Below are 16672 nucleotides of genomic sequence, written 5' to 3' on the forward strand. Positions count from 1 at the left end.
AGAGGCTAAAAGGGCAGCTAGACAAGCATTTATGGAAGGACCTTTAATACCGGAGAACCCACTCCAGGGAACTAGACCTCAATACTCATGAGAAGAGGTAGAGTGGGCAATCTCCCAGCGACACAATCTTCTTCCTTCAGGATGGTGAGCCACTGAGGAGGGAAAAGTGCTTCTACCTGCTGCCAGCCGGTGGAAAATACTTAAAACCCTACAACAAACCTTCCATGTGGGTATAGAGAATACACATCGGATTGCCAAATCTATATTTACAGACAAAGGTCTCTTCAAGGCTGTCCAACAAATTGTCAAAGGATGTGAAGTATGTCAGAAAAATAATCCTTTGGCACATTGCAAAGCTCCCCATGGGGAACAGTGAACCGCTTATTACCCAGGTGAGGCCTGGCAAATAGATTTTACCCATATCCCTAAGTCTCAGGGATATCAATATCTGCTAGTATGTGTGGATACTTATACCAACTGGGTTGAGGCTTTCCCCTGCAGAACAGTGAAAGCCCAAGAAGTAATAAAACTCCTAATTAAAGAAATAATCCCTAGATTTGGACTCCCTCACTGTCTTCAAAGTGATAGCGGTCCTGCCTTCAAAGCTGCAGTAACCCAAGGCATTTCCAGGGTGCTAGGAATACAGAATCATCTCCACTGTGCTCGGAGGCCTCAGTCCTCAGGGAAAGTGGAGAAGATGAATGAAATTCGTAAGAGACGTCTAAAGAAACTGACACAGGAAACCCACCCCTCCCCCGTGGCCTTCTCTATTACCAATGGCACTCTTAAGGGCTCAAAACTCTCCTCAGAAAATAGGACTCAGCCCCTATGAAATGCCTTATGGACTGCCCTTTCTTACTAATGATCTTGTATTAGAAAAGGAAACAGCAGATCTAATAAAAGATATAACCTCCTTCGCTAAGTACCAACAGGCTCTTAAGACTTTGCCTGAAGGATACGCGAGGGAAAAAGGGAAAGAGTTGTTCTGCCCTGGAGACTTGGTGCTTGTTAAATCCCGCTCTCAGACTCTCCCTCTCTAGGCCCATCTTGGGAAGGACGATTTTCAGTTATTTTGTCTACCCCAAAGGCAGTTAAGGTGGTGGGAACTGACTCCTGGATTCATCACACTCGGCTGAAGCCTTGGACACCCCCTGAGGAATGTCAGAGACCCTCCACTTGGCAGCCTGAAGTTCCAGGAGACAACCTTCCACATTCCTGCCAGCCATTAGAAGATCTACATATGCTTTTCCAACAAGATCTTCAGGGAAGTAATTTATATCCTGGCATTAATAGGACTATAACCCTCAACTGTGCTATCCCCCAACCTCCAGTTATTCCTTTCATGGGGGTGAGGAGAGTGGTCAAATAACAGAAAAACTTGCTGCTGGTATTAGGAAAGTTACTACCTCTATTCAGTTACTATAAGCTATCTCAGGAGTTGATTACTAACATAAAAAGGTTGCTGATTCTCTCTGCAAAAGGCAGCTCTCTCTGCAAACCAGCTTAACTCTTTAGTTGCCATAGCTCTTCAAAATAAAAGGATCCTAAATCTGCTAACAAGAGAGAGGAGGGGAACCTGTTTCTTTCTAGAAAAAATGCTGCAATTTTGGAAACTAGTTAAGTGTTGTGAGGCTTAACAACTGACTGTCCTGGCGTTATTCTCTCCTAGGCTCGTTTATAACCATTCTGTATTTGTTGGCCTCTGGGCCTCTCATCTTTAACCACCTGTCACATTCATTTCCTTTAGAACCATAAGATCACAAATAATCCTGCCGCCGGAACCCCGGATGTCCTTGGCCTGTGAGCTCTACCGTGGACCTCTAGATCAACCTGTGCCCCTGAAAGCCTCCTCTCTGGAGGAAAGCTCAACTACAGGACCCCTTCTACGCCCCATTTCAGCAGGAAGTAGTTAAAGAGGATCGACACCCGTGTTCCAACAGGAGTTGGGTGTTCCTGTTCAGAGGCCAGGGGCGGGGGTGGGGGGGGGGAGATGAGGGAATGCGTTCTCTTTCCGTGTCCACAAGGGGGCGTAGTTTTAAGGGCAAGAACTTCCCAGCACCATGCCCCCCTCCTATCGCTCTCCATCTAGGAGATTTATTGGTTTATGTTTGAATTTCACGGGCACAGGAAGAAACTAAGAGTCAATCACTCAGTGGAAGTTCTAAGGAACTTCTTTCATTGGCCTGGGGTCTTAGAGAAGGTGGGGGTTCCTCCCAGGTTAAAAGTCCCCTTCTTCCACACCCTTTCAGACTCCATGTTTGGGTCTCCGTCCACGAACACTCCCTTCGTGGAAGCCGTCTTTCTCCTGGATTTCCCCTCTGGAGTCCCCTCCCACACTCTCCCGTGGAAGCCTGTCTTCCCTCCTAAACTCCAGCTCTCTCTATTCCCTTCCACTCAGTGTGGAAGCTGCTTTCCTCTTCTGGATTCTGTCTTTCTGAATCCTCTCAGTGTCAGAGTTAGCTGCTTCTTTCTCTCTCCTTCTCCTGTTTTTTTTTTTCTCTCTCTCTCTAAATAAATCACTTTCTACAAACACTTTTGAGACCGGCATTTACTGCGCACTATGCTGTGGTCCCCTCTCTCATTCTTGAGAGGGCAGGAGACCAAGAACCTGGAGAAACGTCCTCTCAGGGGAGCTGAGGGCACCCTGAACCCCAATATTACAGTGAAACCTCCATCTCTACTAAAAAAAATTAGCTGGGCATGTTGGCAGACACTTGTAATCCCAGCTATTCAGGAGGCTAAGGCAGGAGAATTGCTTGAACCCAAGAGGTGGAGGTTGCAGTGAGCCAAGATCACACCACTGCACTCCAGCCTGAGCAGCAGAGTGAGACTCCATCTCACAAACAAACAAACAAAAAAAAGGAAAGGCAAAGAACAGGGTACTGTGACAGAGAGTGACAAGGAAGGCAGCCAGGGGGTGGTCAGGAGATGACTGTATGTTTTCACCTCTTGCTGTTTATCTGCTCATCCCTTTGCAACCCATCCATATCCTCTTTCAAACCAGTGTCTGGAGAGAAATGCAGCATTCTTGGGGAGGACAGGTCTGAGAATACTAAGCTGCCTGTCACCTTCTTGGCTCCAGACCCCACACCTTCAGTGCAGACTAAGACAGGAAGGTGAATTTGTTGATCTTCTATGGAGCTCTTGTAGTTTCCACTTCACTGGAAATAATCTGAGTGAGGTGGATCTGAGGCTGTGGGGAAAACCAGGTTTTGAGAGTTCGAATCTACTGTAGGGGCTGGAGGGACAACCTGGCACAGGGCTCCTGAGGGCAGGCCCAGAGTCCCGGCTCTGCAGAGAGCTCTTTTCATGATTGTTTTTTCTCCTGATTCTCTCCAGGTCACATGCTGCATCTGGCCAGACTGAGAAAACAGAGATGAAGTGCAAAAAGCACTGAGCTTGAGGCCAAAGGGCCCAGCTCTTGAGGTCTTTCATGCCGTTTGCCAGTAGGTCTTTCCTCATCTGCAAAGTGGGGAGTAGTAATAAAACTCCAGTCTTACAGGGGAGCACTAAATGAGATAACTGCTAAGCCTACTTGTAATCTGCTATGTGGATTGCACATTTTAGGCTGCCCCTTCTCTGGCAAAAAAATGACTGGGCAAATGAACACTCATTACCGATAAGAACTGTTTGTATCCTTTGGAAAATCGCTTGTTTGCAAAATTTGCCTGTCTTTTTATTCACAGTTGTGCTCACAGCCCTGTTTGGGTTGCTAAGAAGATTGCATAATACATCTTTTACAGTAATTGCCTCATTTCTGCAAAAAGGCATAATATTTTCCTAGCTCCCTGGGTCTTCAGCACAGATATAACAAGTCTCACACCCAGGTAGAAATTTGCCTCTTTATAGCAGTTCTCCAAGGGACGGTATTTCCCTGAATTCATCCACTCTGATCACTGGGATATTCTCTTTCATATTCATAGTCAGGGATTTATGGACAGTAACACCCGGAAGAAGGATGTCTATTCATGCGTGAGATAATGGATATTGGGTACTTTGCTTTGTTCTAGGCATTGTGCTAAACCCTGGGGATACACTGGTGAACAAGACACGGTCTATGTTCTCAGGGAGTTTCTGATATATTTGGGGATTTATTCAAGAAAACAGGTAATTTCATTAGAATATAGAAAGTACGAGAGTGGGTAAATTATCAAGGAACCACAGGAGCACGAATGAGAAAAGGATAAAGGGGAGGTGGGAAGAATCAGAAAAGAATGAAGAGGATGAAAAAAAAAAAACGTATTAATGCGAAAAAGGTATATTTTGCCGTAGACATTTAAACACAATACATTTTAAAGGACTGGCTATCGGTCCTGATAAGCAGCCCCTTCCCTCACACTAACAATAACATTTAATCACAAATATCGTCCAAGAGAAACAGAATAGTCCGTATTTTTGCCTGGGCCATCTGGGCTGAGAGGTCAAAGCCTTCCCCAAAGGCATTTGTTACCAGTTGTTAGAAAAGTTTCTTAGTCTTTGTTTAGGAATCCAAATGCACTGGCAGGGTCAGCTGCAGAAATCCAGATTCAGTCTATGTGTTTTATGCAGAAAGGGATTTAATACAGGGAGTTTGGTGCTGGAGAACTGGACTCTAGCAGGGCTTCTGGAATCAGGATAACTCTGCTTACCTGGCTCTACAAGGAGGCTGCTGCCTTTGCGTCACTCACATGGGCTGCCTTGGGACCTGCTAAATACGAGGCAGGAAACTTAAATCTACCATTACCATGTGATCTTAGGCAGTTTATTTAATCCTTCACTACAAAATGGGGATACATACTGTAAGTACCTACCTCAAAATCTTATTGTAAGGATTCCTTGAGCTAATACAGCTAATGGTCTTAGAACAGTGTCCAACATCTAATAAGCAGCTATTTCTGCTTAGAATCTGTGCAAAAAATAGGGCCCTCTATTGCAAATCTCTATGATATTTAATATGTAAAACCATTAATAATAACTTGAAACACTAGCTCACATCAGTACTGGCTAAACTTCTGTCATCGTACATTTTGTACGGCACATGCAGAGATAAGTTTCTCAAGAAAAGATGATATTTTCTGGGTGGTACGTATTTCTTCTGGTGTATAGAATCCTACCACCTGTTCCACAGTTTATAATAGAGAAAGGATCTTTGTGGGTTGTGAAAATTTTAATCGGAAAGTTCTAACGAGGCTTACAGAAACAGAATACCTAAGAAACAAGTAATGTATTTTCTCTTGATTTGTTCAAAATAAAAATTATAGCTATGGTTTCCATACCATAATCTATAATAGAAGTGTGGACAACAAACACAGTATTGCTGTTAAGAGTGGAATGAGCAAGTGAGCCCATGACTTATTAAAAGAGAGAATCAGTATACTACCCGGGTCTCCTACATCCATCAGAAAAAAGATATGGCTTCCATTTTTCAGAGTAATTCACGCTTTCTGACCACCAAATCTTGGGAAAAAATCTCCCAGGATTCTCCCACTGTGGCTGGACCATGCATGGCTTTACTAAATAGCACGAGGCCGGGTGCAGTGGCTCATGCCTGTAATCCCAGCACTTTGGGAGGTCAAGGTGAGCGGATCACCTGAGGTCACGAGTTTGAGACCAGCCTGGCCAATGTGGTGAACCCCCATCACTACTGTAAACACAAAAATTAGCCAGGGGTGGTGTCACACACTTGTAGTCCCAGCTGCTTGGAAGGCTAAGGCAGGAGAATTGCTTGAACCTGGGAGGCAGAGGTTGGAGTGAGCCAGGATCACACCACCGTACTCCAGCCTGGGCGACAGAGCAAGACTGTCTGAAAATAATAATAAAATAATAATAATGATAATAATAATGTGACAGGTGATATAGGGAGAATCTACTTGTCTTTCTTATTACTAAGCCAATGATGCAGAAGTTCATTGTCTTGTAGAAGAAGGGACTCTAAGCATACAGCGATAGAAGAGCTCCTAAAAACCAATGCCTCTTTATCCTCTTCTGTGGCCTCTCCTTCATATGGTTTCTTTGGACACGAGAGTTCTTTCTGTGCCTTAACTGAGAAATACAGGTTCTGCTCTTTTAGATTCTAACAGGGTGCCTGATGTCAAGGAAAAACTTTAATTCTTCAGAGTTGGTATCCATAAATCAGCAGCTACATACTACACATCCCCCTCGACATCCAGCATTTTCACCCTCTTACAGTAGAACAGTCCTATTTGCTTTGAGAGCTCCAGGAGTCCACCATGCTGAAAGCATCACAACCCTGGCCTATGCTGGACATCCGACGGCTCACGGATGTGGCATGGCCCATACCCATCACTGCACCACAATGCTGTGCCACACTTGCGGCAGCATGAGTCTTGTGCCAGGGGAGGCAGCTGTGTGACTGTGGAAGCCACGGAGTCGACCTCTCCTCATTCATGAAATGACAGATGAGATGAAATCACCATGTCTACGTTTCTCAGCCTAGATCTCTGATTTGATCTCTGGTGTAGCACGGTAAATGCAGAAGATAAGCTACGAAGGACTTACACATTATTAACTTTTAAGATTCACAGACAGTTTCGGATTGGGAAGCTATTTTTGAAACGCTGTGCTGTGAAAGTGTTGGCATTTTTGCATTACATAACTTCACAGTTATATATGTGTAGCTACAATGAGAATAACAAACTGTCAAATTACGGTTCTAGGATGATGAGTTGTGATTACTTTTGTCTCAGTCAAAATGTCATGATAACACCAGATCTTATTCATTCACGGAGTTTCGTAATATCTGCTCTGGCTACCCACCCCCTCCTCTACCACCTTCTTCTTTTGTCCTTTCCAGTGTCCTGGTTGTCCTGCCTCTTCACCACCTCCTTCTCTTCTGTTTGAGTTCCTTGTCTGCCTGCCCCTGCCCCTCTCTCATTGTGACTATCTGGTGCCCTCTTTCTGCACACTAGAGTGAGCTTATCCACCCCCAAGGTGTCTGTTACCTCAAATCTACAACCCTAGCGTGGATCCCTGGCTGAGCTTCAGACCCATTCATTCATTCACTGTGGACGCACATCCCTCAGGTGTCCCACACTCAGTAATTCCACCTTGAGCTCATTACCGTCTCCCCAAACAGGCTTCTCTTCCAGTGGGTCCCTGACTTGAGGAACAGCATCAGCACTCACCAGCTGCAAGAAGACACCCTTGTAAGGAGTTGACCCAAAACTAAATCTGGGCTGGGCATGGTGGCTCATGCCTGTAATCTCAGCATTTGGGGAGGCTGAGGCTGGATGATCACTTGAGCCCAGGAGTTTGATTTGAGCCTGGGCAACATAGTGAGACTCCATCTTTATAAAAATCCAAACCAAACAACAACAAAAAAGAAAACCAAAACCAAACCAAACCAAACCAAACCAAAATCCTAGATTCAGAGCCCTAAACCTAATTGTCTCAGATATTAAACACAAAACACTCAAGATGAAGGTTGGAATGGGTGGGAGGGGACCGTGGCAACACTGAAGGTCACAGGCCAGTCCTGGAGGGGGTGGGGAGGTGGAGGGGGCTGCAGATGCTTAACTCCAGCAGATTAGAACCATGTGGTATCACAGGCTCAGGCTGCCAGATTGGAGGCTTTTGTCAAAGAAGCTAGAAAGTTTGGTTCCAACTTGAAACCTCTACATTCTAAGTGTGGATAATCAATCAAATTTAAAACAAAACAATGTAAATGAAACAAAATATGCTCATTGGGGTGTTATTTTGCAATCTCTGTTCTTGATCGATAATACCTACTTTTATTGAAGAACTGTTTTTTTTTTTTTCCAGAAACAAATTAAATTTTAACTTTCAGAAATCCAGTTTAGTGAGTCACAGCTATTTGTGTAAAAATTTCAACAATGTACACATCTCCATCTTTACATGAATGTGTGTATTATAGACATGCTAACTAAGCTGATGGAAAAACCTTTAAGAGACCCAAGAATATTTCCCCGAGAACTAGTTAGTCAGATAAGATCCCCTTTATTTTATTAGAAAAACCGTTGAGGCTTTAAACTACTCATAACAATCCATAACTTTCTGTGATGTTAAATCCGGTATTGTGTGTCTGAATGTGCAAATATTGCACAACTCAAAGTGAAGGCAGAAGGCCTGGCCTCAGATGGACCTGCGGTCTTCCGTGTGTTAGAATCTGTTGACTCTGGTGGCCTTCCAGCAATTACAACTTGGCTTTTGGGTAACACATCAATTTCCATGACAGCTGATTCTATTACATAAAATAGATGAAATACATTTTTCATTTAAATTGGTTTTCATAATTGTAAGATTCAGTTTCAAAACCAATCTATGGGAATGGTGAAACTTTCATAAAAATAATTGCCTCAGCATCCAACTTATTTGCATAATTTATTTTGTCTCCAAAGACTTTAGAAAATTCACATAGAACCATTTCTTCTAGTAAACTTTCAACTTTGGCACTTTCAAAATTTTGAATAAATCTCCACCTAAAAAGCAAGGCAAGTCAACTTTCCCCAGCACCATGCCTGTATGTATAATCCCCAGCTTGTCTGTTGAATACAAAGCAGTAAGAACGTTGGAAGAGCTGGTGAAGACTATGCTGGAAACTAAAGTGAAATTACCTCCACGTAGATGTGCATACATTGGTTAGACATATGGTGTTACTTTGTCTTATGAGCACACAGATTTCAAAACAGGCTTTTGATATTAACTTATTCACAAGTACAAGAGCTTCTGTCGTTGCAAATGATGATGTTTGCATTTAACCACACCTCACTGTACTCTAACTCATGATTTTCTTCCATGGAATAGACATGGCAAGAGAGGCGTTATTGTCCACTTTGCGGAAAAGCAAGGTCATGCAACAGTGGTCTTCAGTGTGTTCGAATCTGGCATATAACACAGTTGTCTGTCTATTTTAATTATATGGTAGAGGTTATTAAAATGCGACAGCCTATGTAAAAGTGAATGATGAATAACACACTTGGCACATTCTACTCACCAATGAGGTACATGCCAATCCAGTCCCCAGCGTCCACTTCCTCCTTTATGTCCCAGTGGATGACCAGGTCCTGCGAGTGCCCGATGGAGTAGTAGGAGCTGCTGACCATGAGCGTGGAGCGGCTGTCCGAGGTGACCAGGTCGGTGTCGCTGGTGGAGCGGGGAATGGTGACGCCATCATGGGGGCCGCCCCTGAGGTCCATGTTGTGGAACTGGTCAGGGTTGTAACTGTATCGGAGCGGCTCCTTGCACCGGCGTCGGCTCTGCGAGTTTCTAGAAGGAGACGCCATGGCGGCCAGGCCTAAAAACCTGTTCTGGTACAGATTCTGTGGGAGCAAAGAGACAGCGAGCAGGGTCAGGGCCCGCCGGCAACTCGGCTGCTGTCATCACACGAAAATGAAAGAACGATGTGCTGGGAGACACGCGCTGTGAGTGAGCTGCCCTGCTGGGCAGATCTGAAACATGGCATAGAGCATCTTCCTCGTGACAAAGGCTGCAGCTCTGGGTTCACACGGGGACAGCAGGAACAAAAACACGAGTGCACCAGGGTGCCCTTCATTTCCATACTCTGCTGGAGTCGCTGCCTCTCCAGGCTCTAACCCACTTGATCCCAGGACTGGGATGTGTAGAACGACCCTGAAGGTGTGAGTATTCCCCAACCAAATACCATCCCTCGAGTTCTCCAACATCAATTAGATTGGATCTGATTGTATCCTTCTTTAAGGCAAACAAATGGTTATCATTATTGACCTCTCAGCGGTCCCTGCAGCATTCAGGTCCCTACACATGGCCCAGAACTAGGGGTGGTTCCTGCTGGCTGAGGCAGCCACTTCTCCATTTACAACCTTTCACTCTACAGAATGCCTTTGGCCGTATGAAATTTCTACGAAGGACTTCAAATATCCTAGTACTCCTTGAACACCATGATTTTCAATAAAATCCAATCTCAAAGGACTGTATCTCTCTTGGATACAGCCAATGTTATTGTAGAAAACATTGTATCTGATGAGAAAAAGATGCATATTTGTATTGTTTACAACTTTGAGCACTTAAAATGAGCCAAGCTGATGCAGACCAATAACTCGTTTTGGAAACAGATAACTTTGATAACACAAAAGGACAGGCAGCAAATAGAACTCACCCACGGATTTGTTTTAGAAACAAGCATAGGTGATTCTGACTCCATCAAAGTATGCTAAAATTGGGTTTAAATGAACATTTCTGGGGGTTCTGGTTATTGGAGTTCATGTTGTTCTATACCTAGTTTTCAAGAAGGGAAGATTAAGCCCTAAAAAACTTGACACATGAAGTTTAGATCCCAGGAACTGTAACTTATTATGTACCTCAATCAAAGGCAAGCTATTGACTTTTTGTTTACCAGCCATGATATGCAGATTGCAGCAACAGTCTATTTTTTTGGTTACATCAATCTAGTTAGCAGTAATTTAGGCCCACACTTTTTCCATCCTCCAAGACCGGGACGTTGTAAAAAGTCTATTAGCCTGAGAAAGCACAGTGTTGGCATTCTGTGAGTCTTGGTCCTCTATGGCCATGGGGCAGGCAGGCCTTTTCATTCATCTGTGTCTCCTGTTTGCAATTCCTTTGGCCCTACTGGTGGTTGCTGTAGAATTATACCAGGCAGATAAGCCAGACTCCAAAAAGCATCTCATCAACCTATTGGAACCATGTTTATTTTTCCAAAACGCCTGTCACTACAGCAGTATGAAAATAGATGGACCATGGTGTTGCCTGGAAACCATGCCTCCTCTCAGGAAGACAGGCAAAGTGCTGGAGGCCAGGGAAGCAGGAACCACCCACCCATCTCAAGGCACCATGGCTATTCTGGGCAGTTCAGGGAGGATCTCAGTAAGCTGACACCTCTCCGGTAGGCTCTGTCCAGAGACCTTCGTAAAATTCCCAAAACAGACAGGCTTCTGCAAGAGCACAGGGTTTGTTTAGTTCCCATGTACTTTAAGTGGACTCATATCATGTTATAGTATTACAGAGATTCAAAACTACTTGGAGTTAAGTGTAATAGTCAAGTACATAATTATGAATTACACCATGATCAAAGCTGAGGAGGCAGCACCTACCTGCTTCCCAGCTACGGGTATACCCCTGGATGATTTAACCTTTCTGGATCTCAGTTTCCTTCTCTGCAAATGGACTGTTCTCAGAATTTAGTGAGACAGTGCAAGTCAAGTTCTTCGTATAGTAAGTGCTCAATAAATAAAAATCTTCTGCTAAGATACTACTGGTAATGCTTTAGGAAGGAAAACTCACTGAGACATAGGGTGTGGGCACTTGGCCAGGCTCCATCACTAAACAGGCTTCCTTTATGTCACCCCAGAGTCCTCACAGTTAAGTTCATGCACTGAATTCAAGAAACCCTCAGGTTTTCTTACAAAATCAAAGTGGCAAGCATTAAACAGCCTAGTGTATTTGTAAAGGTGCTCTATACACTAGTGTTCAGGGGAGAGGCTCCTTTATTTGTAAGGTTTATGATTAAGATGTTTTTGCCTTAATGTTGAAGAGCCTAAGATAAAGGTTTTTTTTTAATCTACGTGGTTTCCATCAGGGCCTCAAAAGGATTATAGGATGTTTTTCTTTTGCTGAAGACAACAATTCTACTATTGTATTTTTATCAAAATTCCCTGGAAACTAGACAACTCTCCTGAAACTGTCAAATTATGCCCGTGATCACTGTCCGCATGGTGAGAGGAAAGGTAGAGAAGGAAATATTAGTCAAAGAGGACTGGATTGGAACGATGACATTTGTTTGGGATAAGCAGGGTAGCCCCAAAGCCGTCCCTCGCACCCCACACTCTCCCACCACCCTGTCTTTGCACACATCCTCCCCATTCCTACTTGCAGGCAGGATCTGCACTTCTGCATCAGAATTATGCTCCGGTACCAACTCTGCTGTAATTGCCCCTTGCCTCCTTCCCATTCCTAAGAGTGGAACTTTCTGCTCCGTGATGCACAGGAATCCCATTCCCCTGCAGAGATTCTTAGACAGTGTTGCTAGTTGACCTGTCCACGTTCACTCCTACACTGTGAAGTTTTCGCCTCTATATAGCCCCTGTACCTGGCATAATTCCCGGCACAAAAAACCCCCCAGTCTTTAATTTATAGGAATCATTTTACTCAATGATATCCCTTCTTGTTCCAGAAAGAGTTTAAGATGGCTTATAAAACTAGATAAAATGATGAGGAGCCGTAGTTCAGGCTTGTAATCCCAGCACTTTTGGAGGTTAAGGTGAGTGGGCCACCTGAGGTCAGGAGTTCAGGACCAGCTTGGCCAACATGACGGAACCCGGCCTTTACTAAAAATACAATAATTAGGTGGGTGTGGTGGCGTGGTGCCTGTAATCCCAGCTACTTGGGAGGCTGAGGCAGAAGAATCACTTGAACCCGGGAGGCGGAGGCTCAAAAAAAAAAAAAAGAAGAAGAAGAAACACAGAAAGATGTGATAACTTAGTAGTAGCTGGTACAAAGAAAGAAGAAAAGGAAGATATGAACACAAAGTTATGTAGGAAGTAGGCAAACATAAAATTATATTCCATCATGTCCTGAACAGGTGTTTTTATTAAAAACCCACAATAGCTGCTCCTTTTTATGTTTAATTTCCCAGTTTTATTGAGGAAAATTGACAAATAAAATTGTATGATTTTAAGGTATACACCGTGAAGATTGTATATATGTGTGTGTGTGTGTGTGTGTGTATGTGTGTGTGTGCATATATATATATATATATATATATATATATATAAATGATGACCACAATCAAGTTAGTTAGCACATCCACCCTCACCTAGTTACCCCATTTTTAATTGTATTTTGGTTTGGTTTGTGGTGAGCACATTTGAGCAAAAGTCAGCAGTTGCTTCTTGAACACAGCAGGTGGATAGAGCTGATTGCTCAAAATGCAATTCATTTGTGGCCAGGTTTCTCCCAGGCATTCACAAACGTTTCTAACATATACTATAGACTCATCAGGCTAGAAGAATTTAATCATTCTCTCTTCACATCTAAACTGTGGGAGATAGACGAAGCTCTGTCTTGTTTTTAAGTAGCCCTGGATAAAAGGCCACTCTCTTCCTAGACAGTGATTCCAATGTCTTACAACTCTGCTATTCTTCCTCATCTCTAAAACCAATCTCCCCAACAGGAGACCTCCTTTCTCTTTCTTCTCTGCAGAGGGTGGCCCTCCCGGTCTCTGTATGTGTGGGAAATCAGTGGGTATCACTAAATTTCTCTCAGCCTTTTCCCCAACCCACTAATAACTTGAGTATCTTTCATCTTCTTTTCCCTTTGGTGGTGGACAATATGAGCTAACAGGAGGACCACAGGAACATCAGCAATACTTTCAGTAACACTGTAATTTTCCAATTATTGGTTGTGATCACATGTCCTTAGTTATGGGCTATGCCAAGCATAGATTTTAGTTGACCTTTGAAAAAGTGGGTCTGATGAGCGAGCCCCTGAGAGCAATTTAAATACACTGTACAAAGTGCCCTGCTTCATAGGGAGTAAAATGCCATCTGCTGTTTTTTGTTTTTCCCCTATTTGTAGCAGAGGACCCACTGATGTTTTGTTTATTTGTTTTGCTTTCCAACTTAAATAATATTGTAATTGTTGAAATGCTTTGAATTAAGTGATATGCTTAAACAAAGGTTGTTTTCTTTTTTTTCAAATCTTGGAACAGGCCTTGTGGGTATAATATGTTTTAAGATATTCTCATGGAGTATAGCACATTAACAAAAACAAAACCTGTAAAATAATAGAATCTTAAAAGCAGAAAATCATCGCTTCTAGGAAGGGAACATGTTATTATGCATGGATTTTTTTTTTTTTTTTTAAAGAACCCGGAGACAAAAGATTCTGCTCTGTCAGTTTCTATCTAACAAAGTAATTAACAGTGTTTCTGTCTTGGAATATAAAACCATGAGTGCCATCTCAGAAATGAAAAGAAGGCAGACAAAGGTATGTCTATGATAGAGAAAATAACTCTTAAACATTGCCCCTATACCAAGGAATCAAAAATTGAAATACACAGCCCTTGAAGGAAACTTCATTAAAGTACACAAGATGAGGTTATAGGAAATGGCATTATTTAGTTGGAAGAAAGAACGTAATACATGTTTTAGTTCATGAGCAGATTTTACTTTGATCGAGTAGACGCCTGCAGCTTTTGCTATCCAGCACTCAGCTTTGTTATGACACCAGGGGGGTAATGGAACTTTAAAAAGAAAAAATCAAAACTTGTCATTTTTCTACAAAGGATTTCAGAAAATTTACAACCCAAGTCATGCATAATAAAATAGGAAAATACAAAACAGACAGAAATTAGGAAGTAGCAATATGAAGGAAGACAAAAATAATTCTGAGCATTTACTCTATGCAGGGAACTTTTGTACATGATCTCATTAAAGCACTATCAAGGCCGGGCACAGTGGCTGAAGCTTATAATCCCAGCACTTTGGGAGGCTGAGGCAAGCAGATCACCTGAGGTCAGGAAACCAGCCTGGACAACACGGTGAAACCCTGTCTCTACTACAAATACCAAAAAAAATTAGCTGGGTGTGGTGGCAGGCACCTGTAATCCCATATGCTTGGGAGGCTGAAGCAGAGAGAATCGCTTTAACTCGGGAGGCAGAGAATGCAGTGAGCCGAAATCATGTATTGCACTCCAGCCTGCGGGACACAGTGAGACTCTATACCCCCCACCAAAAACGAACACCACCACCACAACAGCAGAAAACACTATCAAGTATCACTGTTCTCAGGTTGCTGGAAAACCCGGTTGAGAATGGTTAATAAAAATTCTGAGGTCATCTATCGTGTGGTGGGAAATGGAGATTTTAGCCTGTGTAGGGGCGATTGTAAGAGGACACTTTTATCATTCTTAAGCATTCTTCCCAAATTATAAAACGGACAGACAGAATTGCAGTAATTGAGATTCAGATACTTCTCTGGGCTTCTTGGCAGCCAAGAAGATAAAAGGAAAGCTTAGTTCTTATGATCACAATACAGGGACTTTTTTCTTCCTCCAAGTTCTTAACAAAATGTTTCATCTTTGACTTTCTGTAGGGAACACAATGAAATGTGGTGAGTAAGATCTTAAGAGACTTTTAATCACGAATATAATGGCAGATCCCTTGTACAAGGCTTTGACAAAAGCCAAGGTCATCGCAGGAAGTGAGTTCATTAGGGACTGAGTGATCACGCTGTGTTGCCTCCCGAATACACTCCGAAGTCCACCTGGCTTAATCACTTTCAGGGGAAGCTTCTACCCCGAAGCTTCCGCTCTGAATTCAGTGGCTCTTCTCAATCACGCAGCCTCCTCTCTGGCCTCAATGGAGATTTTGATCAGAGCCTGAATGACATGTTTTGTCTAAAACTGCCTTACCTGTCAACTTAGTTTTTATCAGTCCCCTCTACTTAGAAGGCAGGCACCAAGAGCGCAGCCCAGCCCAGCCCAGCTGCTTCATGTCTGCATTTCCAGCAAAAGTAGTGCCCGGCAAAAATGTAGATGATGCTCAGTAAATACTTTGTTGAGGCTGGGTGTGGTGGCTCACATCTGTAATCCTAGCACTTTAGGAGGCCAAGGCAGGCAGATCACCTGAGGTCAGGAGTTCGAGACAAGTCTGGCCAGCGTGGTAAAACCCTGTCTCTACTAAAGATACAACAAAAGTTAGCTGGGAGTGGTGATGCGTGCCCATAATCCCAGCTTGCTGGGAGGCTGAGGCAGGAGAATCGCTTGAAGGAGGAGGGAGGAGGAGACTGCAGTGAGCCAAGATTGCGCCATTGCACTCCAGCCTGCAGACAGAGCAAGACTCCATCTCAATAAATAAATAAATAAATAACTCTGTTGAATGAATGAATGCACATGCGGGTAATGTGTGGGCTCGGGTGCACCTGGATATGGGGCTCTGCTCCTTGAGCTCAGGAACTCTTTAAGCGCTTATTTTGCCTTAAGCACAAGGCTTGGTGCCCAGAATCACTCGAGTTGAGTTCCTGGTTCCTGAACTGCATTGGAATAGGTCAGGTGTCCGGATGCAGGACCAGCAGAAACACAGGGGAACCCCTGAGGCAGCATAGGAGAAGTGGGGATGGCTTGGGCTGGAGGGTTCAGGGAAAAGGCCAGGGAGCTTTATACAGAGCTCTACTCATTGTTGGCCCCCCTCACTCCCCGCTGGTCCTCACAGTCTAAAAGCAGAAACCTCCTACCCAACCCAATGGCAGGCACAAGAGATCACAAAAATCACTGCAGCCCACTCATTTCCTCTGAGTCACCACTGCTAAGGAAAACAATTCGTTAGGCTAAAAAGAAGGGCTCCACCTCTCTGGGAATCACCTTCATCACCTGTCAGATAAGAAGAAAGTGTTGGGATGAGATTAAATACTGCCCCTGGGTCCTCCTCTCCCTCTCGAATCCTGAGACTTTGGTCCTGCTTACAAATTTGTACCTCTGCTTGGGAAGGAACTGCTGTGCATGAGGGATGTTGTGGGGCAGGGGCGGGTGTAGGGGCTATGAGGTGGCCCTGACCCCCTGTTGGGTATGGAGGAGAGTGGGAGGTGGCTGCTAAACCACCATCTCTATCTAACTCCTCAGCTCTCAGACACCTGTTCCTGAAATCTGCGCCTCAATTTGTGTTTTCAGCCTCAAAGCTGCATGTTAAAAAAGCTTTCTTTTGTGCTGGCCATTGTGTGGAAG

The 16672-nt window shown here is 43.8% G+C and overlaps 1 protein-coding gene across 11 annotated transcripts in view; it reads right to left on the reverse strand.

The window, feature by feature from the left end:
• Window positions 1-16672, reverse strand: part of HECW1 (HECT, C2 and WW domain containing E3 ubiquitin protein ligase 1) — a 600315-nt gene that overhangs the window by 254029 nt on the left and 329614 nt on the right. For all 11 annotated transcript variants that reach the window (XM_074379771.1, XM_010341340.3, XM_074379772.1 and 8 more), the window contains one exon: window positions 8954-9278. In XM_074379771.1, coding sequence (XP_074235872.1) covers window positions 8954-9278 — 325 coding nt within the window. The remainder of the gene's footprint in view (window positions 1-8953; window positions 9279-16672) is intronic.

Source organism: Saimiri boliviensis, chromosome 10, assembly GCF_048565385.1.
Source record: "Saimiri boliviensis isolate mSaiBol1 chromosome 10, mSaiBol1.pri, whole genome shotgun sequence".
Lineage (NCBI taxonomy): Eukaryota > Metazoa > Chordata > Mammalia > Primates > Cebidae > Saimiri > Saimiri boliviensis.